General features: G+C 45.0%; 2 protein-coding genes and 1 long non-coding RNA gene across 6 annotated transcripts in view; 2 read left to right on the top strand and 1 right to left on the bottom strand.

The window, feature by feature from the left end:
• The window catches only part of ATCAY (ATCAY kinesin light chain interacting caytaxin), a 33,868-nt gene extending 26,274 nt beyond the window's left edge, over window positions 1-7,594 (top strand). For all 3 annotated transcript variants that reach the window (XM_074528923.1, XM_074528921.1, XM_074528922.1), the window contains one exon: window positions 950-7,594. In XM_074528923.1, coding sequence (XP_074385024.1) covers window positions 950-959 — 10 coding nt within the window. In that variant the 3' untranslated portion in view covers window positions 960-7,594. The remainder of the gene's footprint in view (window positions 1-949) is intronic.
• Window positions 7,595-11,696: 4,102 nt separating this feature from the next.
• LOC141725395 (uncharacterized) lies at window positions 11,697-14,633 on the bottom strand. 2 transcript variants are annotated; one of them, XR_012577255.1, is made up of 3 exons: window positions 14,234-14,626; window positions 12,879-12,997; window positions 11,697-12,799 (listed from the first exon to the last, which is right to left on the bottom strand). It is a non-coding gene; the product is annotated as an uncharacterized LOC141725395 (long non-coding RNA). The 2 variants fall into 2 exon arrangements; XR_012577256.1 differs by lacking the exons at window positions 11,697-12,799; window positions 12,879-12,997 and adding an exon at window positions 13,589-13,763 and having other exon boundaries at window positions 14,234-14,633.
• Window positions 14,634-16,690: 2,057 nt separating this feature from the next.
• Window positions 16,691-24,296, top strand: NMRK2 (nicotinamide riboside kinase 2). Its single transcript, XM_005497286.4, has 8 exons — window positions 16,691-16,936; window positions 18,458-18,548; window positions 19,662-19,710; window positions 19,937-20,108; window positions 20,912-20,983; window positions 23,200-23,306; window positions 23,695-23,780; window positions 23,869-24,296. Exons 1-7 carry the CDS (start codon window positions 16,911-16,913, stop codon window positions 23,778-23,780), a joined length of 603 nt encoding a protein of 200 aa, XP_005497343.2. The 5' UTR covers window positions 16,691-16,910; the 3' UTR covers window positions 23,869-24,296.
• The last annotated feature ends 2,527 nt before the right edge of the window (window positions 24,297-26,823 follow it).

The following is a 26,823-nucleotide window of genomic DNA, read 5'->3' as shown; positions in this document are numbered from 1 at the left end:
ACCTGGTGCCCCTTTGTCCCCCGTGCCCACCAAAGCCACGACTGGCACCATCAGTGTCCCCAGCACCCATTTCACCCCAATTCACTCATTGTTTTGTCGATGTCATGACAATAATCACATTTTTTACCTCAATTTGTGCCTGAAGATGCCTCCTGTGACCCAGGGTGCCCCAGCCTGGTGCCACTTTGTCCCCTGTGCCCACATAAGCCAAGACTGGCACCATCAGCAACCATTTCACCCAAATTCACTCCTTTTTTTTTGTCAATATCATGACAATAATCACATTTTTACCCTCAATTTGTGCCTGAAGATGCCTCCTGTGACCCAGGGTCCCCCAGCCTGGTGCCCCTTTGTCGCCCCTGCCCACCAAAGCCAACACTGGCACCATCAGCAACCATTTCACCCAAATTCACTCATTGTTTTGTCGATATCATGACAATAATCACATTTTTTACCTCAATTTGTGCCTGAAGATGCCTCCTGTGACCCAGGGTGCCCCAGCCTGGTGCCCCTTTGTGCCCTGTGCCCACCAAAGCCAACATTGGCACCATCAGCAGCCATTTCACCCAAATTCACTCATTGTTTTGTCGATATCATGACAATAATCACATTTTTAATCAGTTTGTGCCTGAAAACGCCTCCTGTGATCCAGGGTCCCCCAGCCTGGTGCCACTTTATCCCCCGTGCCCATGAAAGCCAAGACTGGCACCATCAGTGTCCCCAGCAGCCATTTCACCCAAATTCACTCATTGTTTTTTTGTCGATGTCATGACGATAATCACATTTTTTACCTCAATTTTACCTGGTGCCACTTTGTCCCCCGTGCCCACCAAAGCCAACACTGGCACCATCAGCAACCATTTCACCCCAATTCACTCATTGTTTTGTCGATATCATGACAATAATCACATTTTTTACCTCAATTTGTGCCTCCTGTCTGTTTTCCCAGCATGTCCTGAGTGGGAGCAGCCCCAAGGATGGAGCAGAGCCTGCAGTCACCACCTGAAGGACCTCTGGGGACACGAATTTGCCACCACCCTCCCAAACCCTGTGAATCTGGAGCTGCCTCCTCTTCCTCCAACCTCCTTTCACCTCTTGGGAACCACTTTCCTTTTTTTTTTAAAAAAAAAAATAGAAAAGAAAAAGAAGAACAAAAACCAAACAAATCCCCCCAAAAAACGAAGCTACAGCCCAGGTTCTGGTGCGTTTAGGGAATGGTCTGTGGAGAGCTTTGCACAGCGCAGATACTCAGTGTGTATCCTTGGAGTAAGTCAAGAGCATCCTCCAGCCCAGAAAAAGAGAATTTATTTTGGTTTCGATGATAAAATCTTCCCTTCACTCGCTGCTGGCCAGCACGGAGCACCCCAGGTTCCTCCAGGACACCCCAAAAGCTGAGAACAACCACGCAGAGCCTTCCCCTCCTTTCTCCATCTTTCTTCCAGAAGATTCCGAGTGCAGCACTGTTCCTCTGGAACTCATTGCCAGCAGGAAATCTCACGTTTTTTCCTGGTTTTTCCTGTTTTTTCCTGTTTTTTCCTGGTTTTTTCTTGATTTATCCCATCCAGGAGCATGAGGCACACTGCAGGGATCCCACAGAACCTTCTCCTGAGGGCACACACCCCAAAAAAATGGGATTTGGAAGGAGTTTTCCAGGATACACACCCCAAAAAAATGGGATTTTTGGAAGGAGTTTTCCAGAATACACACCCCAAAAAAAAAGGGGGTTTGGAAGGAGTTTTCCAGAATACACACCCAAAAAAAAAGGGGTTTTTGGAAGGAGTTTTCCAGAATACACACCCCAAAAAAAAAGAGGTTTTTGGAAGGAGTTTTCCAGAATACACACCCCCAAAAAAAAGGGGTTTTTGGAAGGAGTTTTCCAGAATACACACCCCAAAAAAAAAGGGGTTTGGAAGGAGTTTTCCAGGATACACACCCCAAAAAAAGGGGTTTGGAAGGAGTTTTCCAGGATACACACCCCAAAAAAAAAAGGGGTTTTTGGAAGGAGTTTTCCAGAATACACACCCCAAAAAAAAGGGATTTTTGGAAGGAGTTTTCCAGGATACACACCCCAAAAAAAAAGGGATTTTTGGAAGGAGTTTTCCAGAATACACACCCCAAAAAAAAAGGGGTTTTTGGAAGGAGTTTTCCAGAATACACACCCCAAAAAAAAGGGGTTTTTGGAAGGAGTTTTCCAGGATACACACCCCAAAAAAAGGGGTTTGGAAGGAGTTTTCCAGGATACACACCCCAAAAAATGGGATTTGGAAGGAGTTTTCCAGAATACACACCCCAAAAAAAAGGGGTTTGGAAGGAGTTTTCCAGGATACACACCCCAAAAAAAGGGGTTTGGAAGGAGTTTTCCAGAATACACACCCCAAAAAAAAGGGGTTTGGAAGGAGTTTTCCAGGATACACACCCCAAAAAAAAAGGGGTTTTTGGAAGGAGTTTTCCAGGATACACACCCCAAAAAAAAAGAGCTTTTTGGAAGTTTTCCAGGATACACACCCCAAAAAAAAAGGGGTTTTTGGAAGGAGTTTTCCAGAATACACACCCCAAAAAAATGGGATTTGGAAGGAGTTCTCCAGAATACACACCCCAAAAAAATGGGATTTGGAAGGAGTTCTCCAGAATACACACCCCAAAAAAAATGGGATTTGGAAGGAGTTTTCCAGGATACACACCCCAAAAAAAAAGGGGTTTTTGGAAGGAGTTTTCCAGAATACACACCCCAAAAAAAAAGGGGTTTTTGGAAGGAGTTTTCCAGGATACACACCCCAAAAAAATGGGATTTGGAAGGAGTTTTCCAGGATACACACCCCAAAAAAATGGGATTTGGAAGGAGTTTTCCAGGATACACACCCCAAAAAAAATGGGGTTTGGAAGGAGTTTTCCAGGATACACATCCCCAAAAAAATGGGATTTGGAAGGAGTTTTCCAGGATACACACCCCAAAAAAAGGGGTTTGGAAGGAGTTTTCCAGGATACACACCCCAAAAAAATGGGGGTTTGGAAGGAGTTTTCCACAATACACACCCCAAAAAAAGGGGTTTGGAAGGAGTTTTCCAGAATACACACCCCAAAAAAAAAGGGGTTTTTGGAAGGAGTTTTCCAGAATACACACCCCAAAAAAAAGGGGGTTTTTGGAAGGAGTTTTCCAGGATAAGGAAATTCTCCAGGCCCTGTTTTGGTCTCCACTGGACAATCACTCTCTGCTGACGCTGCTGAAGTGTTGGGAGGTTTCCCTGAGGAGGGAAATGCTCCTCCAGCACATGAAATTCCACACAAAATTCCAAATTCCAGCCTGGGTGCAGGAGCCCAGGGGTGCAGGTGGGACTTGGACTCTTGGGATTCGGGATTGGGACTCGTGAGGGTTCTGTGAGCAAAGGAATGGGGGAAGGAAATGGAGAAATTTAAAATTATTGGAAATTCCTGATTTCAGAGGCAGCTTGCAGGGTCCTGGGAATGTCCCAGGCCAGGCTGGGACAGTGGGAGCTGTCCCTGGATGGGATTTCAGGTCCCTCCAAATCATTTTAGGTTTTTCCTGATCCCACAATCAGCTAAAACCCCTCTCAAACACCTGCAGATGAAGAATTCCCTCATTTCTTCACTTCACCGCCCCTTTCCTTCTCCAGATGAAGAATTCCCTCATTTCTTCACTTCACCGCCCCTTTCCTTCTCCAGATGAAGAATTCCCTCATTTCTTCACCGCCCCTTTCCTTCTCCAGATGAAGAATTCCCTCATTTCTTCACTTCACCGCCCCTTTCCTTCTCCAGATGAAGAATTCCCTCATTTCTTCACTTCACCGCCCCTTTCCTTCTCCAGATGAAGAATTCCCTCATTTCTTCACCACCCCTTTCCTTCTCCAGAGGAAGAATTCCCTTCTCATGGTTCCAAGGAGAATTCTGGATTTCTGCTGGAGGTGGGGATGGCTCCCCTGGACACACAAAGCTCCTTTTTCTCCTCTTTTCAGTGAACAAAACCACGCTGGGTGAGCCCCTTCCTCCCCTTGGGTGCCCCAAGGAAGCACCAAAATGACTTTTTTAACCTTAATTCTCATCTGAGACGTTCTCCTGCAGGGATGGAAAGCAGAGCTCTGCGCCCACTGCGCCAGCCCAGAGGCTGAAGATGGAAAAGAAAAATTAAATTCCAAATTCCATCTGAACAAGATCATTATGAACCAATTATTGACAAAATATTCCAAGCTGGAAGGGGCTGGGATCATGGCAGGGTGGCGCTGGATGGGATTTAAGGTCCTTTCCAGCCCAAACCAATGGGATTTTATGAGGAATTCTGGAAAATTCGAGGCGAGAGGAGCCCAGCAGGTGTTGGTGGAGCTCGGGTTTGTTCCAGGTGGCTCCTCCCTGCTGTCCCCAGCTCTGCCTGGAGGCAGAAGGAGCAGCCAGGAATCCCAAATTGCCAAATTTCCAAATCCCCAAATTCCCAAATCCCCAATCCCCAAATCCACAAATTCCCAAATTCCCAAATTTCCAAATGCTCAAATCTCCAAATCCCCAAATCCCCAAATTCCCAAATTCCCAAATCCCCCAATCCCCAAATCCCCCAATCCCCAAATCCCCAAATCCCCGAATTTCCAAATCCCCAAATCCCCAAATCGCCAAATTCCTAAATTTCCAAATCCCCAAATCCCCAAATCCCCAAATTCCCGAATCTCCAAATCCCCAAATCCCCAAATCTCCAAATCCCCAAATCCCCAAATCTCCAAATTCCCAAATTTCCAAATCTCCAAATTCCCAAATCCCCAAATTCCCGAATTTCCAAATCTCCAAATTCCCAAATTTCCAAATCCCCAAATTCCCAAATCCCCAAATCCCCAAATCCCCAAATCTCCAAATTCCCAAATTTCCAAATCCCCAAATCCCCCAATCCCCAAATCAACAAATTTCCAAATTTCCAAATTTCCAAATCCCCCAATCCCCAAATTCCCAAATTCCCAAATTCCCAAATTCCCGAATCTCCAAATTCCCGAATTTCCAAATCCCCAAATCCCCAAATCCCCAAATTTCCAAATTCCCAAATCTCCAAATTCCCAAATCCCCAAATCCCCAAATCCCCAAATCCCCCAATCCCCAAATCCCCAAATCCCCAAATCTCCAAATCCCCAAATTCCCAAATCCCCAAATTCTTGAATTTCCAAATCTCCAAATTCCTGAATTTCCAAATCTCCAAATCTCCAAATTCCCGAATTTCCAAATTCCCAAATCCCCAAATCTCCAAATCCCCAAATTCCCAAATTTCCAAATCTCCAAATTCCCAAATTTCCAAATCCCCAAATCCCCAAATCCCCAAATTCCCAAATCTCCAAATCCCCAAATTTCCAAATCCCCAAATCCCCAAATTCCCAAATCCCCAAATTCCTGAATTTCCAAATCTCCAAATTCCCAAATCTCCAAATTCCCAAATCCCCAAATTCCCGAATTTCCAAATCTCCAAATTCCCAAATTTCCAAATCCCCAAATCCCCAAATTCCCGAATTTCCAAATCTCCAAATTCCCAAATCCCCAAATTTCCAAATCCACAAATTTCCAAATCCCCAAATTCCCAAATCTCCAAATTGCCAAATTTCCAAATCCCCAAATCTCCAAGTCCCCAAATTTCCAAATTCCCAAATTTCCAAATCCCCAAATTCCCCAATGCCCAAATCTCCAAATCCCCAAATCCCCAAATTCCCAAATTTCCAAATCCCCAAATTCCCAAATCCCCAAATCTCCAAATCCCCAAATTCCCTCCCGGAGCCTCTGTCCCAGAGTGGAGGAAGGACTTTGCTGATTAATCCAATTTCAATTCAACAATAAAATGGATAAAATGTTGAGTGATGGGGTCAAAATCCAGCTCTAGGAAGATTTTGTGCATCAGAAAATGTTCAAAAATCCTGCTGGGATGGAAGAGATGGATGTGGGGGATGAGGAATCCCAATCTCCTTTCAGGAGGGATCCACACCAGGATGGAATTTGCTTTTTTGTTGTTTTTTTATTTATCCCTGCCCAAAACCACTCTGTCTGCACTTTCAGGGAAAAAAGAAAAAATACAGAATGAGCAGATCTGACAATGAAACTTCGCCTTTTCCCAAGTAATTCCTTCAGAGCAAGGGAAGGACAAGGACAGATCCCAAATTTCCCTTCATGAGATGGACGTGGGCACTCGTTTCCATACAAAAAAACAAAAAAAAAATCAATTTTTAACTTCTTGGAAGAGATTTTTGGTTTTGTTCTGTTTCCAAAAGTGCACTTTGTGATGGAGCACTCTGAGTGCTGTGCATTAGATTTTGATTTTTCACAGCTTTATAAGCATGTCAAGTTTATCTTCATGGATGGATGGATGGATGGATAAAGTTTTTATGTCTTTTAACACACAGAAGAACCTGCACCCCCATCAATTAGAACTGCCAAAAGTCCATTTTATAGCAGCAAAAAAAATAAAATATTATTAACTTATTTCAACCAGTTGATTGCAAAGCAAAAAAACTCCAAATTTTTGGACAAAAACACCAAAAAAAAAAGAAAGAAAATGTCCCTGTCCCAAAGGTGGAGTGACAAATCTCAGCTGGATTTTGAGAAATCCGCACTGCTGCTGGTGGAAATGCATTTCCAGTGGGACTTTGCCCAGTCTATAAATATATAAATATGTTTAAAGGAGAAAAATGAAATGAACTCATCCCTTGAGCAAAATTCCTGCCTCAGAAATCAGCCCTGCAGGACCCAGATCTTCATTTCTCAATTCCCTGGATTCCATTGAGCACTTTCTGGCCTGATTTGACTTTTCCTGAGATTTTTCTCCCGTGGGAAGTCGCGTTTTAGCTGCAGGAAAAAGTTCTTTTTTATGCCCAAATTCACCAAATCCTGGTGGTTTTTACTCGATGTTGTGTTTCATGGCAGGACCTCAGTTCACTCCCTGAAAAATCCAATTTTTTTCCTGTGCAGAGCAGGAATTCCCTTTCCCCTCTCCTGGAGGATTTATCCTCAGCTCCAGAAATTCCAAATTTTCTGCTTTTTCCACCCAGAATTGGGGCTGGCCATGAGTTTTTGTTGTGGCTCACGAGGAAGGAACCAAAGTTGGATTCCAGGGCAGGAATTCACCCCAATCCTTTCTGTCCAGTGCTGTGGAAATGTCAATGGATGTTTAGAGATTCCCTCATGGTTATTTTTCCATCTTTATTCCCCACTGAGGTGCAGAAAAAAAGGTTTTAAAGGCGAAAAAAATCCTCTTTTTTAGAGGGTTTCAAAAACCAGGAGTCAAGGAAGGGCTGGGGCAGGAGAAAGGGACAAAAAAACCCACAAAAAGCACATTTTTGTCTTTTCTATTTCCTTCTTTCCTGACAGCCAGAAACTCAGCAGGTTTTGGTAAAGGACAATAAACCACAATCCCAGGGGTTTAATTTTATTTTATTTTATTTTTTTTGTTCCTTTCCAGCCCAACCCCACCTGTACAAACGTGTGAAATGTCATTTTCTGCAGTGGTTGTAATTTAGGTGGTTTGTGCTAGCAGACTCTTCATCTGTACCCTGAGTTTTGCTTTGTATTATTCCATAAATTCTGTGGATATTCTATTAAAATGAGACTAATCCTTCGGCCACAAGATTCTGTCAAGTAGATTTTATTTAGGATTTGGCTTCACGTGGAAAATATGAGGGAAATTCGTTGTTTGGATGTTGTTCCCTTTGAAGAAAGGCATTCAAAGGAAATTCTGACGCTGCAAAATTCCAATTATTTTACTAAAATAACTCCTGTTCTGGAGGATTCTTTCCCAAAAAGAGCCATGGAAAAAATTCCTTTCCTTGGGTTTCTCCCAACCTGCACAGGACCTTGTGCTTGTCTCAAGTTGTTTAATCTCACATTATTTTTATATTTATTTTTATAATCCAATTATATTTTTTATATTTATTTTTATAATCCAATTAATACCATGACTGGAAATTGAGAATTATAAACCCAAACACACCAAAATCAACCCAAAACCACTTAAATGGAAAAATACCCAAACCCCAAGAACCCCTTTTTTATTTTTAATATTATAGTTAATATTATTTAATATTTAAAACCCAACTATTTACCGTGAGATGCCTAATGTGAGTGGGTTTAGACAAACAATTAACATAATTAATGAACTGGAAATAGGAATATATACAAATCTAATCCTCTAACAAGCATTGCTGTAGTCATGCTGTGAATTCTTTCAGGAAATGCATATTAATTGAAATTAATTATTATTAATTGAAATTAATTATAAATTAGGGCTACACTTGTGCTGGAAATTTGTAGCAAGCAGATTTTTTGCTCTGATTTTATTTTTTTCCATAAAAACCAAAATCCCATCAGGATCAATATCATTTTTTTTCTGCTCATCCTCTGTTTTTGGTTTGTTTTTTTTTTTAATTTCTATAGAAAAGCCTTTTCTATAGAAAAATTCTATTCTTCAGGCTTTCCAGGGCCTGAAGGGGCTCCAGGAGAGGGATTTGGGATTTGGGTTAGGGTTAGGTCCCAAATTTGGGATTTGGGATTTGGGATTTGGGATTTGGGATTTGGGATTTGGGATTTGGGAATTGGGATTTGGGATTTGGGTTAGGGTTAGGTCCCAAATTTGGGATTTGGGATTTGGGATTTGAGATTTGGGATTTGGAATTTGGGATTTGGAATTTGGGTTAGGTCCCAAATTTGGGATTTGGGATTTGGAATTTGGGATTTGGAATTTGGGATTTTGGATTTGGGTTAGGGTTAGGTCCCAAATTTGGGATTTGGGATTTGGGATTTGGGATTTGGGATTTGGGATTTGGGATTTGGGATGGAGGGACAGGACACAGGGAGGGCAGGGAGAGGTGGGATTGGGGGAAGGAATGTGTCCCTGGGTGGAATTAAAAAAAAAAAATCAAAAACTTGGGATTTAAATTGGGCCCTGTGTGGAATAAAAAAAAAAAAAACAAAAAAACAAAAAAAAACAAAAAAAAAAAAAAAACAAAAAACAAAACAAAAAAAAAAAAAAAAAAAAAAAAAACAAACAAAAAACAAAACACCAAAAACTTGGAATTTTAATTCGGCTCTGACAGCCCGGTTATTCCAGGCTGATCCCAGTCCCCAAAGCAGTGACACCCCAGTTATTCCCATCTCTTGCCTCTTCACCAATCCCAAAAGAAAATAATTCATGAAAATAATTCCCATCTCTTGCCCCTTCACCAATCCCAAGTGAAAATAATTCGTGAAAATAATTCCCATCTCTTGTCTCTTCACCAATCCCAAAGGAAAATAATAATTCCCATCTCTTGCCCCTTCACCAATCCCAAGGGAAAATAATTCCCATTTCTTGCCTCTTCACCAATCTCAAGTGAAAATAATTCGTGAAAATAATTCCCATTTCTTGTCTCTTCACCAATCCCAAGTGAAAATAATTCCCATTTCTTGCCTCTTCACCAATCCCAAGTGAAGATAATTCCCATTTCTTGTCTCTTCACCAATCCCAAGGGAAAATAATTCCTATTTCTTGCCCCTTCACCAACCCCAAGTGAAAATAATTCGTGAAAATAATTCCCATTTCTTGTCTCTTCACCAATCTCAAGTGAAAATAATAATTCCCATTTCTTGCCTCTTCACCAATCTCAAGTGAAAATAATAATTCCCATCTCCTGCCTCTTCACCAATCCCAAGTGAAAATAATTCCATCTCTTGCCTCTTCCCCAACCCCAAGTGAAAATAATAATTCCCATTTCTTGCCTCTTCACTAATCCCAAGGGAAAATAATTCGTGAAAATAATTCCCTTTTCTTGCCTCTTCACCAACCCCAAGTGAAAATAATTCCCATCTCTCGCCTCTTCACCAATCCCAAGTGAAAATAATTCCCATTTCTTGCCTCTTCACCAATCCCAAGGGAAAATAATTCCCATTTCTTGCCTCTTCACCAATCCCAAGCGAAGATAATTCCCATTTCTTGTCTCTGACGTCCCCTCCGGGCAGGAGGAACCTTGGTGTACCCTTGCTCATCCCACCAACAACGTCTCATGATTAAGGAGGATTGGAATTGTGAATTAAAGCTGCAGCAGAAATGAGTCACGTCCTGGGGCACAAAGGGCGCCCAGGAACTCAGCAATGCCAGGGGGAATCATCCCGGGGATTATCAAACTCCTTCCTGCTAAATTTAGCCAGGTTTGAACAAAGAACATTAACGTGAGCTTTCGGTAAACATTAGTATTCTAAAAATAACGCTGCCAGAGGGAACATTGCCTGTCTTTGATTCAGACTCGCTGCTGAATGGCATTTGTGTGAGTAAAGTGTCGGGCAGATAACGCGTCCGTGTGCAGAAGAGAGCGTATGTGGCTCGAAGTTTAGAATCCGACTAGCTGAGGGCGAAAGGCCGACGCCCCTCTGCAATTCCTGGCCAGCGCCCTTCGGAGCCTGAGGGCCTCGGGCTGTGCTGGCTGCGGACTGGCTCACACCGCTGGTATAGGGGAGGAACGGAGCTGACCATTTCCCGGGGGTTAAACATCGGTTTATTGAAGGTGTTGTGGGATCCAAACACGGGGAAACCAACTGGGAAGAAGTTTCTCCATAGGGGGTGAAACAGGATTATAAAGGAGGGGTGCAGAGGGGGGCATATGTGGCCCGAAGTTTAGAGTCTGACTAGCTGAGGGCGAAAGGCCGACGCCCCTCTGCAATTCCTGGCTAGCTCCCTTCGGAGCCTGAGGGCCTCGGGCTGTGCTGGCTGCGGACTGGCCCACACCGCTGGTATAGGGGAGGAACGGAACTGACCATTTCCCGGGGGTTAAACATCGGTTTATTGACGGTGATGCCGCATCCAAACACCGGGAAACCATCCGGGAAAAAGTTTTTTTTTCATAGGGGGTGAAAACAGGATTATAAAGGAGGGGGAGGTGGGTACAGACAGAGCCAATCAGGAAAGGTGAGAGGATGAACTTCACAGAACTGACACTCCATGGAGACCAATAATCAAAAGGTAAAGGAGGTGTCCTGGGGCCCCAGCCAGCCACCATCTCCAGAGAGGAGAAGGTTCTCGAAACCTGGGAGGAGGAAGGGAGTGATTGACTGGACAGGGAGGAAACAACTTTCACTTATAAGGGAAACCAAGGGGAGGAGCAATTACACATCGGCAACTATGAATAGCAGTTGCTATAGCAACTTAGCTGACAGGCTAGCAGTGGCGGGAAAAACTGGGGGAACGAAACCATTTTACACATAATAGGGGAGAACAATACATAAATTGGGGGAATAACACAAGAAACTTAGCAACACACTACCACATCCGTGCCACAAACAAACCCCAAAAAAAGGAACTTTCAGCTGACCCACCAGCAGCTGGCCAGAAAAGAGGCCTAAAAAAAGCCTTTCTGAGCATTGCCATTTGCATAACTCGTATTTTTGTTTGATTTTTTTGGTGGTTTGGGTGAAGTTTGGTGCAGATTTTGCTGGGGAGGAAGGAAGGGAGACAGCTGGAATGGCATCTCCAAATAGAGCAGCAGCTCCCAGGCCAGGCAGGAATTTGGGAATTGCAGCTATGAGGGTGAATTCCAGCTCCCAGCATGGCTGGGGTGTGAGCTCAGAGAAAAATCACCCCTGAAAACAAACTGGGGGAAAGGGGAGCACCGAGGGGCTGGGAAAAAAGGGTTTAAAAATGAGATTTCATCCTGAGGAAAATGAATTTTACACTGAGGAGTGAGTTTTATTTCAGAGAGGAGAAATGAGCTTTTAAATGAGGAGAAATGAGCCTTGCACTGAGAAGAAGGGAGATTTTAAATGAGGAGAAATGAGCCTTTACACTGAGGAAAAATGAGCTTTTACACTGAGGGAAAGGAGCTTTTACAGTGAGGAAAAGGAGCTTTTACAGTGAGGAAAAACGAGCTTTTACAGTGAGGAAAAGGAGCTTTTACACTGAGGAAAAATGAGCTTTTACACTGAGGGAAAGGAGCTTTTACACTGAGGAAAAGGAGCTTTTACACTGAGGGAAAGGAGCTTTTACAATGAGGAAAAATGAGCTTTTACACTGAGGGAAAGGAGCTTTTACGCTGAGGGAAAGGAGCTTTTACACTGAGGAAAAGGAGCTTTTACACTGAGGGAAAGGAGCTTTTACAGAGAGGAGAAAAGAGCTTTTACAGTGAGGAAAAATGAGCTTTTACAGTGAGGAAAATGAAGTTTTAAATGAGAAGAAATGAGTTTTACACTGACAGGAATGGGGTTTGAGCTCCAAAAAACCCCAAGAGCAGCCACAGCCGTGTCCTTCAATCCTCCCGTTCCCAGGAAAAACAGAAATGTTGAAATTCCTTGTGGAGATAATGGGACATTGCGCTGATTCCCTGATCCCAAACAATCCAATCCTGCTGCTTCCACCCCGATTGTTGTCTTCATCCAGCACTAAAAATTCCATGTTTTCTTTAGACATACTAAAAATTCATTGTTTCTTTTCATACACCAAAAAATTCATTGTTTCTTCTGATACAACTTTGGGCCAAAATCTCTTTATTTTTTTTCCCAAGGGTAAAATCCTCCCCTGTATTCCTCAGCCATGGCCCTGCAGGTAAACCCAGCTGGGACCAAATTTCAAAAACACAAATTTCAAAACCACAAATTTCAAAAACACAAATTTCAAAAACACAAATTTCACCCAGTGGGATGGAATCTCCCAGAACTATTTGGATCAGCAGGTCTGCAGCACAAAGGGAACTGGAGCAGAGGTGGCCGGGTCCGGTGTCCCCTCAGAACTTTGACACAATTTTGGAGCCTCTTGGTTTCTTTTTCCCTTCTCATGAGGTCAAATGCAGTAAAATCATCCCTGGTTTCCTTCCTGCTTCAGGGATGAGTGAGAAAAGCAATAAAAAATTTGAGTAGGAGTTAATTTGAGGATAATTTATGGGTTTTTTTACCTTTGGCAGCTGAGGGGGTGATGTGGGGAGACCCTGCAAGGGCAGGAATTTCCACTTCCCTGGGTTTGTTCAAATTCAGGAATCCAAGCTCCAGATTTCTCTGGAATTATAATTTTACGCTGGAATTCATGATGAAAGTGCAAGGAACAACAAAATTATTGATTAATTTATATTATTAAATAATACTATTATAATATTTCCATATTATATTATAATATATTAAATATATAACATTATCATTATATATATTATATATTATATAGTATATCGTATATCGTATATAGTATATAGAATATACTATATATTATATACTATATACTATATACGATATACTATATAGTATAATGTAATATATAATATATAATACATAATATATCATATAATATGATATATAATATATATTGTATATTATAATATACAATATATAACGTTATATATTATCTGATATTATATATAATATTATGTAATCTTTTTATATAATAGTATTGTTATATAATTATTATTTATTAATATTATTTACTATTTATTAATATTTTCCCTCATAACAAGAACAATGGGAACAGTGGAATTAAGACTGGAAAAGCTCATTTGCTGTATTCCCATCCATAAATTCACTAAGTTATACTGTAAACCTGATTTTTTTCTTGCCTTTAATATCTTCCCTGCAAAACCGCCAGAATCGTGACCTCTGACAGTTAAAATTTCCCTAATTTGCAGTTCATGTTTATTCATGAGCAGCTGATTTTAGCACTTGGCCTTGGCCTGGTGGCTGAGGAGCAGAAACAGCTTTGAAGAGAAAAATAACATTTTTTATTTTTATTTCAGCTCAACGGACACAGCTGGGCTGAGATAAAGGAGGTTTGAAGCCACAAACCTTCTTCATGCCTGAAAGAGAAAATTTAAATTTAAACACAGCTCAGGAGCAGGTCTGAATAAAAGTTCATGGTGTCAAAATAATTTAAGGAAAATTATATATATATATAAATATTTTATTTCCTTCCGAAACTTCCCTTGGAATCCTGGATATTTGGATTTTACACTGTAAAAGCTGAAAACCCCAAGATAAAATGTCAAACAGGACCCCAAATACCCAAATTTGGTGTCACTGATTTTTTCCCCATCCCTTTACAGCTCACTGTAGGAACCTTTAATATTTTTAACAGTGACCTTTTAATCCTGCCACACTGTGGTTTTATAATAAGTAAGAACAAGGCAAGATATTATTTAAAAATGCACATTATAAACTTCAAAAATATTGTTGGAAAGCCTGACATTGCTCTGAGAACCCCAAATAAGAAATATCTGGAATAATTCAAATTAAAGCAGAGGTTCCACAAGGTGCAGAGTTAACTTACCTTAAAAAGCTTTATTTTATGTGAGTTAACTGGGGAGGAGGAGGCTCTCTGGAGAGATAATAGTTTAGGAATTTGTGTCTATTTACAAAAAATAAACTGTTCCAAAAACTCCTTGTAAAGAGACATTCCAGGAAGATTCACTCCACATTCCTTTCTCTGAACAGCACGACTGAAAAGGAAAAAAAAATTGCTAAAAAATTTAAATGTAATTCCTCCTTTTATTCCAGGAGTTTGGAGAAAAATTCCTTCCCTGGATGAGTTTGAGATAATCAGATTTTTGGGGAATTGGGGAATAAAGGAGGGGAATTGGGGAATAAAGGAGGAGAGAGAGCAAGGGAAAAATCCCAATTTAATGATTTCCTCTGTGGCTCCCCAGGCTGGCGGCAGGGTGACATTTCCACCTGCCCCATGACTAATTTAGGAAAAGGAAGAGCTGGCCAAAAAGTTATTTTTGGCCACCACAGCGACGGGGCCAGCGAGGGAGAGGGACAGGTGCAGGGCCAGAGTGTGACATGGGGGTGGCACGAGCCCCCCGAAAAGGGGACATTGCAGGGTGGGCTGAAATTCCCCCAAAATGGGACTTTGCGGGGTGGAATTCCAACAAAAATGTGATTTTTGAAGGGGTTGAAGGCTCTTTTTCTCCCAAAAAAAAAAGTGGAATTAGAGAGTTGGAACAGCACAAAGTGTGGCTTGAAATGTTGGCTGAAATCCTCCCAAATTGGGGCAGTGTGGGCTTGAACACCCCAAAAGTGGGACACTGAAGGGTGAGTGGAAAAGCCACTAAAATGTGACATTTGGGGGTTAAAACCCTCTAAAATATGACATTGTCAGGTTGAAGCTGCCCAGAAAGCGACATGGGGGGGTTAAACCCCCCTAAAATGTGACACTTTGGGGTTTAAACTTCCCAAAATGTGACACTGTGGGGTTGAACCCCCTCAAAATGTGACATTGAGGGGTTAAACCCCCCAAAACGGGACAATATTGAGTTGAAACTGTTCAAAATGTGACATTGAGGGATTGAACCCCCTCAAAATGTAATATTGAAGGATTAAACCCCCTAAAATGTGACATTGAGGGGTTAAACCCCCCCAAAATGTACCACTGAGGGGTTGAACCCCACTAAATGTGACATTGAGGGGTTCAACCCCCCCAAAAAGTGACATTGAGAGGGTGAACCCCCTAAAAGGTAACACTGAGGGGTTGAATGCCCCCAAAATCTGACACTGGGGAATTCAACCCCCCAGAATGTGACACTGAGGGGTTAAAACTCCCCTAAATGTTGACAATATTGCATTGAAACGGTTCAAAATGTGACATTGAGGGCTTAAACTCCCCCCCAGAAGGTGCCACGGGAGGGTTTGGCTGAATCCCCCTCAAAATGTGACACTGAGGCCTTGAACCCCCCAATGTGTGACACTGAGGGGTTAAATCCCCCTATATGTGACATTGAGGGGTTGAATCCCCACAAAAAGTGACACTGAGGGGTTAAATACCCCGTAAATGTGACATTGAGTGTTGAACCCCCACAAAAAGTGACCTTGAGGGGTTGAACCCCCCCCGCAAATGTGACACTGAGGGGTTGAACGCTTCCAAAATGCGACATTGGGGGATTCAACTCCCAAAAAAAGTGACACTGAGGGGTTAAATCCCCCTAAATGTGACGCTGAGGGGTTAAATCCCCCTAAATGTGACATTGAGGGGTTGAATCCCCACAAAAAGTGACCTTGAGGGGTTGAACCCCCCCGCAAATGTGACACTGAGGGGTTGAACGCTTCCAAAATGCGACATTGGGGGATTCAACCCCCACAAAAAGTGACCCTGAGGGGTTAAATCCCCCTAAATGTGACATTGAGGGGTTGAATCCCCACAAAAAGTGACACTGAGGGGTTAAATCCCCCTAAATGTGACATTGAGGGGCTGAACCCCCACAAAAAGTGACCTTGAGGGGTTGAACCCCCCCACAAATGTGACACTGAGGGGTTGAACGCTTCCAAAATGCGACATTGGGGGATTGAACCCCCCCAAAAAGTGACCCTGAGGGGTTAAATCCCCCTAAATGTGACACTGAGGGGTTGAAACCCCCCAAAATGTGACACTGAGGGGTTAAATACCCCGTAAATGTGACATTGAGTGTTGAACCCCCACAAAAAGTGACCTTGAGGGGTTGAACCCCCCTGCAAATGTGACACTGAGGGGTTGAACGCTTCCAAAATGCGACATTGGGTGATTCAACCCCCACAAAAAGTGACACTGAGGGGTTAAATCCCCCTAAATGTGACGCTGAGGGGTTGAATCCCCACAAAAAGTGACACTGAGGGGTTAAATCCCCCTAAATGTGACGCTGAGGGGTTAAATACCCCGTAAATGTGACATTGAGTGTTGAACCCCCCCCAAAAAGTGACATTGAGGCTTGGCCGGCCCTGCCCCGAGCGTGACATCTCGGCTCATGACCGTCACAGGGCTCCTCCGGGGCGGGGACACGGCCCTATAAATCCGCCCCAAAAGCGCCTTTTCCTCAATGAAAAGCTCTGGGAGGCAGAGCAGGGCCGGGGGAATAAAAAGGAGAAGGTACAGCGCGGGTTTTGTTCCGCTTTAAGTTCTTTTAGCCTTCCCGATTTTATTTTTTTTCCCCCCTCCCTCCCTCGCCACATTCCGGCTCAAGAGGCGACTCGGCGAAATGAAATATATTATAGGCATCGGAGGGTAAGTCCCGGCTAAAATCTGGCTTATTTGATGGTTTTCCTGGTTTAATTTTTGGGGGTTATTAATCTGGGATATAGGATTTGAGATATTTGAGGATATTCGGGATATAGGGTTTGAGAGATGATGCAACTTCATGAGTGTTAATTCGTGGTGCCTAAATACAGCAGGGTGTATTTAAGACACACTTTAAAGACATCCACTTTTATATATTCTTTAATTTATATCTTAATATGTTCTTTTAGACGTCCTTTTATTTGATATATCCTTTTATATATTTTATAGGATTTAAAGGATGGATGCTGCTTCAACGGAGAGCAGCACATCCTTTCATACAGACTTTCATACATATCTATATACATTTTATATACTTATTTGTGTTATATACATATTTATATATACAAATTTTATACGTAGACGTTTATATATTTTTAGAGATACTTTCATCCACAGTTTTATATATCCTTTTATAGTTTTAACAGGAGAGATGCTGAGATGGCAAAAACACTCAAGTAAATTTAGAGGCCAGATAGACCAAGAAAATTATTTTAAAATTTTCTCTGAAAGACGAAGAGGGGGAAAATCCCATTTCTAATAAAATGGCGTGGTGGTGTATAAAAGGCATTGATTTTAATGTTAAAAAGCAAGATTTAAGGTGTGCTCGTGCTGGGACGGGGTGAGAGTGCGGCGGGAGTTCCGGAAATGGAACAGTGAAGGGTAATACGGGTTATTAGAATAATATATTAATAACATGCGACCGAGGGATTTATACCGCCTCGGGTTTAAAAAAAAAAGAAGGAATAGTTAAGTTATTCAGGGCTTTTATATTAAACAGTTTATGGGGCGTGTGAGGGCAGGGAGGCCACTCCATCTTGAGCAGCGGGACCGCGGTTGTGAGGGACCGGCCATGGCGGCCCCGCGTCCCCTCAGGAACCCGGGCTGTGAGGGACCGGCCATGGCGGCCCCGTTTCCTCAGGAGCCCGGGCTGTGAGGGACCGGCCATGGCGGCCCCGTAGCTGTAAGGGACCGGCCATGGCGGCCCCGTTCCCTCAGGAGCCCTGACTGTGAGGGACCGGCCATGGCGGCCCCGCGCGCGCGCGCTCCCCCTCAGCGCCTCCGTTGCGCGCGCGCGGGAACCGGCGGGGCCGTTACACGCGGCCCGAGCGCGCGCGCGCGCGCGCGTGGCGCTGGAAAGGGGCGGGACCGGGAGGGGCGGCCACAGCCAATCGGCAGCCGGGGAAAAGGCGGGGCTGGAGTCGCAGCCAATCGGCGAGCGGCACGGGAGGGGCGGGAAATTCAAACGGGGGGCGCGAGAGGGGATGGGGACCCTGAGGGTCAATGCCGGGGTCCCCTCAGGGGCTCCCTCAGGGTCCGTGCCCGGGTCCCCTCAGGGGCTGCCGGGCGGGGTTCGAATCCCTCAGGGCTCGGCTCCTTCAGCGGTGTCTGTCCCGCCGCGGGTCTCCGGGGCTCCCAGACCGATTCTAATGCGATTCTTCCACCTCTGTCTCGCCCCGCTCCCTGCAGGGTCACCAATGGTGGCAAAACCACCTTGACCAACAGGCTCGTCAAGGCGCTGCCCAACTGCTGCGTGGTCCATCAGGATGATTTCTTCAAGGTGAGTCTCCTCTTTCTTGCAGTGTTAATTGTACATGCAGGGCAAGTCAGTTTTGACAGCTTAGGAGTCACAACCTTTCTGGTTTTGTGGGGGGTTTTATATATATATATATATATATTTGATTTTTAAATGACTGGGCAGGTGGGGAGTTCCTGACCTTTATAAATGCCACAGGAGCCTTTAAATGTTAACAACAGATTTAAATTTAGTACTGAATTCAGGCAGAGGTTATTTACTGTGCTCTGCATGAATGATTTTCTCCATATTGGGATTTCCCATGTTATTTTATTAAATTAAGAATGAGACTGGTTAATTGTGCTTTAGGACTTAAGCACCTCTCTGCTGGTTTAAATATGGAAAGGGGGTTTATGGGGGAGCTTTTATAGTTCTGTACCAGAACCCAATTAAAATATCACAGAGATTAATGCAGAAGACTTTCACTGCCTTCTGCCTGGGAGTGCAGAGTGTTCCCAAACCCTGCACATTCATGGGAATGAGGACATCCCTGGACCCACCACCCGTGGAAGTCCAAGAGATGCAGGGATGGAATTGGAGCACTTGTGGGTCATCCCCAAAACATGAATTGCTCCAGCCCCAGCATGGTGTGCTCAGTCTGTGCTGCACAGATTTGATCACTTAGGAGCCCTTGGGGGAGGCATTCTGTTTGATTTTCCATAAAAATCTGTGTCTTTTCTTTTGAGTGAATGCCAACGTGAGGAAAGCAGTAACTGAGCAACCAAAGCGCTGCTATACCCACCTGCATTTTTAGCAGAGGAGTTCAAATACCTACTCTTTAAAAAAACCATACATTCTAACACTTACTTAACTGTACCAGCACTTTAAAACTCCTGTGTGATTTACAAACACAACACCCTGTAGTATTTCACCAATTGACATAAAAATCTTTATCCGGAGTGGTTTGAGTGAGCCAAGGGAACCTCCCAGTTGGGGCTGGGGCAGGCTGGGGCTGTGGCTGTCCCTGCAGGCCCAGCTGGGGCTGTGGCTGGCAGTGCCAGGGGTGGTTGTGTGGCAGTGGTGCCAGGTGCCGATGGCATCGGAGGGAACTGATCCCGCTGAGGTTGCAGCAATGTTTTATTGCTCACTATATTTCAGCCACAAGATCAAATAGAAGTCGGGGAAGACGGCTTTAAGCAGTGGGATGGTAAGAGCAGTGTTCCCTATAGGATGCAGTAATGTATATTCTTTTCCTAAGTATTTCTTTTTTTTTTTTTTTTTTTTTTTTTTTTTTTTGTTATTAAAAGCTTTAACAGTAAATTTCTGTAATTGTAACTTTACCGAGCTCAATCTGTTCTATACTTTGGAGCCCGTGGTGTGTGATGGTGTTTGATGGTGTCCCTTTTTCCCACCCACCCCTTTCTCCTGAGCAGTGTTGGATTCCCTGGACATGGAGGCCCTGGTGAGCACAGTGCGGGCCTGGATTGAGAACCCAGTGAAGTTTGCCCGCTCGCACGGGGTGAATGTCACACCTGGCTCTAGAGAGCCAGCCTCCCAAGATACCCATATATTGGTCATTGAAGGCTTCCTGCTTTATAATTACAAGTAAGGTTTGGAGAACTCTTCGTGGTTTGCCAGGGAAGATCCTTAAATCCCTCGTGCCAGAGCTAAAAACTCCTTTTTACTAATTTCCCCTTCCTGCCTTGTTCTGAATTCTCACCCCGGAGAGTTTCCTGCTGAAAAATGTAAAATTAACTCCTAAGTGTAGAAGTGAGGTGAATTTAAGTTCTGATTTAGGGCACAGCCTTGAACTCCAGGGGGGTTTCAGAGCAGGATTTTTGCAGGTTTCCCCTCATCCCCCCAAGAGCAAGGCAATAATCCATTCCCTGGCTGGAATCTCTGCTGGAATTCAGGAGCAGCTCTCTGCTGTGCTTGTTTAACACTGACTGCACTGAGCTCAGGGAGAGGAGCAGGTGGGGCAGAGGCAGCTCCTGGGTGTTTGTGGAGAACCATGGAATCCCAAAAGGGTTTGGAAGGGACCTTAAAGCCCATCCAGCCTGGCCTTTGGACACTTCCATGAACGTGAGCTGAGGAGTTGCCCTGTGCCAGATTTTGCTGCAAGCTGATTTTGGAATGATGTAGGAAGAGCCAGGGTTCCCAGCCTGATCCTCCACAGGATCCCCCTCAGGACCAGTGGGGGTGTTCGGGTGGGAAAAGTCCCTGCTTGGGCCATTCTGACCTTCAGAAAGAAACTCTCCATGGTTCTGAGTTAACAAACCCTTGGCTTGTCTTCAACAGACACAAACCCCATAGAGGCAGGGAGATTTCGGTGGTGTCTGGGCTGGTTTCATGCTTTTTGCTGTCATTACAAGTGACATCTCCACCTTCTGTCCCTGTCCCCTCCCCAGACCTCTGATCGAGCTCTTTGACCTTCGCTACTACCTGGCCGTGCCCTACGACGAGTGCAAGAGGAGGAGGAGGTGAGAACATCCCTGGGTGGGCACCCAGCCCTGCCCTCCTGTCCTTCACACTGCCCTTGGCCATGGGGGCGTGAGGGGCTGGGGTTGGAACGTCCTTGAAGGTCCTTAGAGGTCATGTCATGAAATCATGGAGGGGCTGGAAGGTCCTTAAAGGTCATCTCATGGGATCATGGAGGGATTGGGGTTCGAATGTCCTTGAAGGTCCTTAAAGGTCATCCCATGGAATCATGGAGGGGTTGGAAGGTCCTTAAAGGTCCTTAAAGGTCATCCCATGGAATCATGGAGGGGTTGGAAGGTCCTTAAAGGTCCTTAAAGGTCATCCCATGGAATCATGGAGGGGTTGGAATGTCCTTGAAGGTCCTTAAAGGTCATCTCATGGAATCATGGAGGGGTTGGAATGTCCTTGAAGGTCCTTAAAGGTCATCCCATGGAATCATGGAGGGGTTGGAAGGTCCTTAAAGGTCCTTAAAGGTCATCCCATGGAATCATGGAGGGGTTGGAATGTCCTTGAAGGTCCTTAAAGGTCATCTCATGGAATCATGGAGGGGCTGGGGTTGGAAGGTCCTTGAAGGTCCTTAAAGGTGATCTCATGGAATCATGGAGGGATTGGGGTTGGAATGTCCTTGAAGGTCCTTAGAGGTGATCTCATGGAATCATGGAGGAGTTGGAAGGTCCTTAAAGGTCATCTCACGGAATCATGGAGGGGTTGGAAGGTCCTTGAAGGTCCTTAAAGGTGATCTCAGGGAGTCATGGAGGGATTGGGGTTGGAATGTCCTTGAAGGTCCTTAGAGGTGATCTCATGGAATCATGGAGGAGTTGGGGTTGGGGTTGGAAGGTCCTTAAAGGTGATCTCATGGAGTCCATGAGATCATGGAGGGATTGGGGTTGGAAGGTCCTTGAAGGTCCTTAAAGGTCATCTCATGAAATCATGGAGGGGTTGGAAGGTCTTTGAAGGTCCTTAAAGGTGATCTCATGGAGTCCATGGAGGGGTTGGGGTTGGAAGGTCCTTAAAGGTCATCCCATGGAATCATGGAGGGATTGGGGTTGGAACGTCCTTGAAGGTCCTTAGAGGTCATCTCATGAAATCATGGAGGGTTTGGAAGGTCCTTAAAGGTCATCCCATGGAATCATGGAGGGATTGGGGTTGGAAGGTCCTTGAAGGTCCTTAAAGGTGATCTCATGGAATCATGGAGGGGTTGTGGTTGGAAGGTCCTTAAAGGTCATCCCATGGAATCATGGAGGGATTGGGGTTGGAACGTCCTTGAAGGTCCTTAAAGGTCATCTCATGGAGTCATGGACGGGTTGGGGTTGGAAGGTCCTTGAAGGTCCTTAGAGGTCATCTCATGAAATCATGGAGGGGTTGGAAGGTCCTTGAAGGTCCTTAAAGGTCATCTCATGGAGTCATGGAGGGGTTGGGGTTGGAATGTCCTTGAAGGTCCTTAGAGGTCATCTCATGAAATCATGGAGGGATTGGGTTGGAATGTCCTTGAAGGTCCTTAAAGGTGATCTCATGGAGTCCATGGAGGGGTTGGGGTTGGAAGGTCCTTGAAGGTCATCTCATGAAATCATGGAGGGGTTGGAAGGTCCTTGAAGGTCCTTAAAGGTGATCTCATGGAATCATGGAGGGGTTGTGGTTGGAAGGTCCTTAGAGGTCATCTCATGAAATCATGGAGGAGTTGGAAGGTCCTTAAAGGCCATCTGATGGAATCATGGAGGGATTGGGGTTGGAATGTCCTTGAAGGTCCTTAGAGGTCATCTCATGGAGTCATGGAGGGATTGGAAGGTCCTTAAAGGTCATCTCATGGAATCATGGAGGGGCTGGGGTTGGAAGGACCTTAAAGATCATCTGATGCCAGCCCTGCCATGGCAGGGACACCTCCCACCACCCCAGGCTGGCCTTGGGCACTGCCAGGGATGGACATTCACAGTTGTGGGATGTGTTGGTGCCATGAGCTGGATGAGAGTGGGAAATTGGACCGGAAGGGAGTTGGATGTGTCAGCTTGGAATGGAAGCTGGGCTTGGAGAGGAGCTTGGACGGAGCCCAGCCATGAACCCTTCACCACTGACCAGTCCCCAGGTGCCCAAACACAGCCATGGGCATCCAGCACTGCCTGTGCTGATCCCTCACAGCCTTTCCATCAGAATTTCTTTTCCCAGCTGCACCCAGGCCCCCTCCTTGAATTAATTAATTCCTTCTCCATGTTATGAATTGCAGTACACGGAATTACACCGTGCCTGACCCCCCGGGCCTGTTCGACGGCCACGTGTGGCCCATGTACCTCAAACACAGGAAGGAGATGGAGGATTCAGGGGTGGATGTGGGTGAGTGTTCCCCAAACACAAATCCTTCACTGCTGGCACTGGGATTTAAGGAATTGGCTGATTTCATTCCACTGGGATGATGCAGGGGGATATTTTTACTGCCAAGTTGTAATCCTGGCCTGCTTTGGAAAAATGCTGGCAGTTTTAGAGCTAAGAACTTATTCCCTTTGCAATGTACCCTTAAAGACTCAGAGGGGACAAAAAAGTCCAAAAGCAGAAGAAGGGATTTATAATGGATAAGGATTTCACAGGCCATTGTATTTTCAGGATGGGTCTGTTTTCTCCAAGTTGTCCTTTGGGTCAATAAAATATGAAATACTTAAAAACTAATTTCCCAAAACCTTATCCTGCTGGAAAGCCCAGCCTGACTCCCCCTTTTCTCTCCCAGTTTATTTAGATGGCCTGAAGTCCAGGGATGAACTCTACAACCAAGTGTTTGAAGATATTCACAACAAGCTCCTAAATTGCTCCTAGGTAATTAAAATCCAGAGGGTGGAGGGTGAGGGATTGTTGAGGGAATTTCACAGCTTGGGGCTCACCCTTCTTCCCTTCTCCTTTGCAGGGTTGGGAGGACCCCGAAGATCAATGTACAGCGATGTAAATAATCCTTGGAAGTGGGAGTGGGAATTTGTGTGAACTCCTCTCCCTCTGCCCTTTGGCAAATCCCTTCTGTATATAATTGAAAACTGAGGATAACTTATTGCCACCGCATGGACAGGATGGCCTGGGTGGGGTTTATTTTTTAATTATTTTATATTCTGCTGGCTTACAGAGAAGCTGGAAACGGCATTTTTATAGCAGAGCAAGTAGAGCTGTGCTGGGAAAACAAAGAGAGCTGCTGCAGACAGAAAGGCTTCGTGCAAGGCTTGTTTGTAACATCACCAACTCACTAAAAATCCACTTCAGTCTCCTTCTGAGGTCCTGATTTAATTCATCACTCAATGGATAATCACTGCAATAAAATGGGTGTGGAGCTCACCCAGAACACAACAGCAGCCCCTTTTTCCTGGGTGTTTGCAAATCCTCAGAGCTCCTTCCTCGTGTCACTGCTTGGCTTTGGGTGCTCACGTGGCCCAGCCAGGTGGGAATGGCTCAGTTGGTGAATTTAAACCCTGAGGTGAAGTGGGGGATTTCTGAGGGAGTGAGAGCTGAGAACTGGGCTTCCCTAAACCATTACAGGCATTAAAGGTAAACCAGCATCCAGATTTCAGATTGAGAGAGGGCAGTGCCATCCCTGAAGAGAAATGAGAACTGTGCTTCCCTAAACCATTTCAGGTGTTAAAGGTAAAACAGCATCCAGATTTCAGCCTGAGAGGGCAGTGCCATCCCTGAAGAGAAATGAGAACTGGGCTTCCTTAGGAACCATTTCAGATATTAAACTTAAACCAGCATCCAGAATTCAGATTGAGAGGGGGCAGTGCCATCTGTGAAGAGAAATGAGAACTGTGCTTCCCTAAACCATTTCAGGTGTTAAAGGTAAAACAGCATCCAGATTTCAGCCTGAGAGAGGGCAGTGCCATCCCTGAAGAGAAATGAGAACTGTGCTTCCTTAGGAATCATTTCAGGCATTAAAGGTAAAACAGCATCCAGATTTGAGACTGAGAGGGCAGTGCCATCCCTGAAGAGAAATGAGAACTGTGCTTCCTTATGAACCATTTCAGGTATTAAACTTAAAACAGATTTCAGATTGAGAGAGGGCAGTGCCATCCCTGAAGAGAAATGAGAACTGTGCTTCCTTATGAACTATTTCAGGTATTAAACTTAAAACATTTCAGATTGAGAGAGGGCAGTGCCATCTCTGAAGAGAAATGAGAACTGTGCTTCCCTAAACCATTTCAGGTATTAAACTTAAAACAGATTTCAGCCTGAGAGAGGGCAGTGCCATCCCTGAAAAGAAATGAGAACTGTGCTTCCCTAGGAGCCATTTCAGGCATTAAAGGTAAAATAACATCCAGATTTCAGCCTGAGAGAAGGCAGTGCCATCCCTGAAGAGAAATGAGAACTGTGCTTCCCTAGGAACCATTTCAGGTATTCAACTTAAACCAGCATCCAGATTTGAGACTGAGAGGGCAGTGCCATCTGTGAAGAGAAATGGGAACTGTGCTTCCCTAAACCATTACAGGCATTAAAGGTGAAACAGCATCCAGATTTCAGCCTGAGAGGGCAGTGCCATCCCTGAAAAGAAATGAGAACTGTGCTTCCTTAGGAACCATTTCAGGCATTAAAGGTAAACCAGCATCCAGATTTCAGATTGAGAGAGGGCAGTGCCAAGCAGTGCCATCCCTGAACGTTTGTGGAGCCTGCCCATACAAGATTTTGAGGCCTGAATTAAAAACTGTGCTCTGGAAAAGCAGCTGCTTTTAATTAATTAATTTAATTTTAGTTAATAACTCAAAAACCCACCAAGGGGGGGCTTTCAGCAGCCCGAGTGGAGCCAGACCCCTCTCCTTGTGCTCATCCCACCCCGATGGTTTCCCTGTTGTGCCAGGCAGGGATGTGGGCACACGATGGCACAGCGATGGCACTGTCCCCGGGCAGGGACACTGCTGCCACCCTGAGAAATACACATTTGGAGGTACAAAACATAACTGATATACCAAAGAAACCAACTGTTATAAATCATAGGAGGGGCTCCCAGAGAAAAGAAAATTCTCGAAACCTGGGAGGAGAAAAGGAGTGATTGACTGAGCCCAAGGAGGAAACAACTTTCACTTTATAAGAGAAACCAAGGGAGGAGCAGTTTCATTTCCATAGCAACCTAACTGGCAGGGTCCTGGGAAAGGAAGAAACCATTTAATACAGAAAATGGGAGAGCAAACTAACAAACTTAAGAACACACCAGAGCAGGGAGCCCTGCCCAGAGCTCAGCCCTGCCCAGGGGGGTTCCTGTGCCTGCACCCGTTGGTTTGAATGCACAGAAGCGTTTGGGGTTTGTGAAGACTTATAAGGGAAAAGCCCTCGCTCCCATCTCCTGCCAAACTCTGGGAAGCAGAAATGGGAGCCTAAAAAAGGAATTTTGGTGTCTGTGCACAGAGGGGAAACGTCACGGGGGGGTGACGTTCCCAGAACATCCTGGGAAGGTCAGCAATGGAACCCCCAGGGCAGCACAGCCCGTTCCTGCGGGATGAGCAGATCTGTGCCATCACGAATCACCCCCCAAATTCTGCTTTTTTCGAGCTGTTCTGGTGTCATTCCCTGCATCCACGTGAGTGAGATCCCCCTGCTGCACCGGGAATGACCTGGTGACTTCCAGGAGCCTTTTGGGAGTGTGAAACCCAAAGCCTGAGCAGGAGGAGAATGCAGGAAATGTTTCTCACTATGTGCCCTTTGCCCAGCCCGGCAACAGCCGGGGCTATGGGATTTCCATCCATCCTTTCACCCACTGCCCCCACAAACAGGGCCTGGGTGGGCACCCCGAGCCCCCAGGTGTCCCCTCACTCACGTGGCCAGGGCTGGTGGCCCTGCTGGACACTGGCACAGCCCCGGTCACCTCCCCTGGCAGCCGAGAGCCTTGGCA

This window comes from Zonotrichia albicollis, chromosome 29, assembly GCF_047830755.1.
Source record: "Zonotrichia albicollis isolate bZonAlb1 chromosome 29, bZonAlb1.hap1, whole genome shotgun sequence".
NCBI lineage: Eukaryota > Metazoa > Chordata > Aves > Passeriformes > Passerellidae > Zonotrichia > Zonotrichia albicollis.
This window is presented reverse-complemented; position numbering and strand designations above follow the sequence as displayed.

Excerpts from the sequence above, each read along its gene's own strand:
- NMRK2 (XM_005497286.4), top strand. The coding sequence starts at position 16,911 with ATGAAATATATTATAGGCATCGGAGG. Across the intron at positions 19,711-19,936 it reads CGGCTTTAAGCAGTGGGATG|TGTTGGATTCCCTGGACATG; the intron begins GTAAGAGCAGTG and ends TCTCCTGAGCAG. Across the intron at positions 23,307-23,694 it reads GGATTCAGGGGTGGATGTGG|TTTATTTAGATGGCCTGAAG; the intron begins GTGAGTGTTCCC and ends TTTCTCTCCCAG.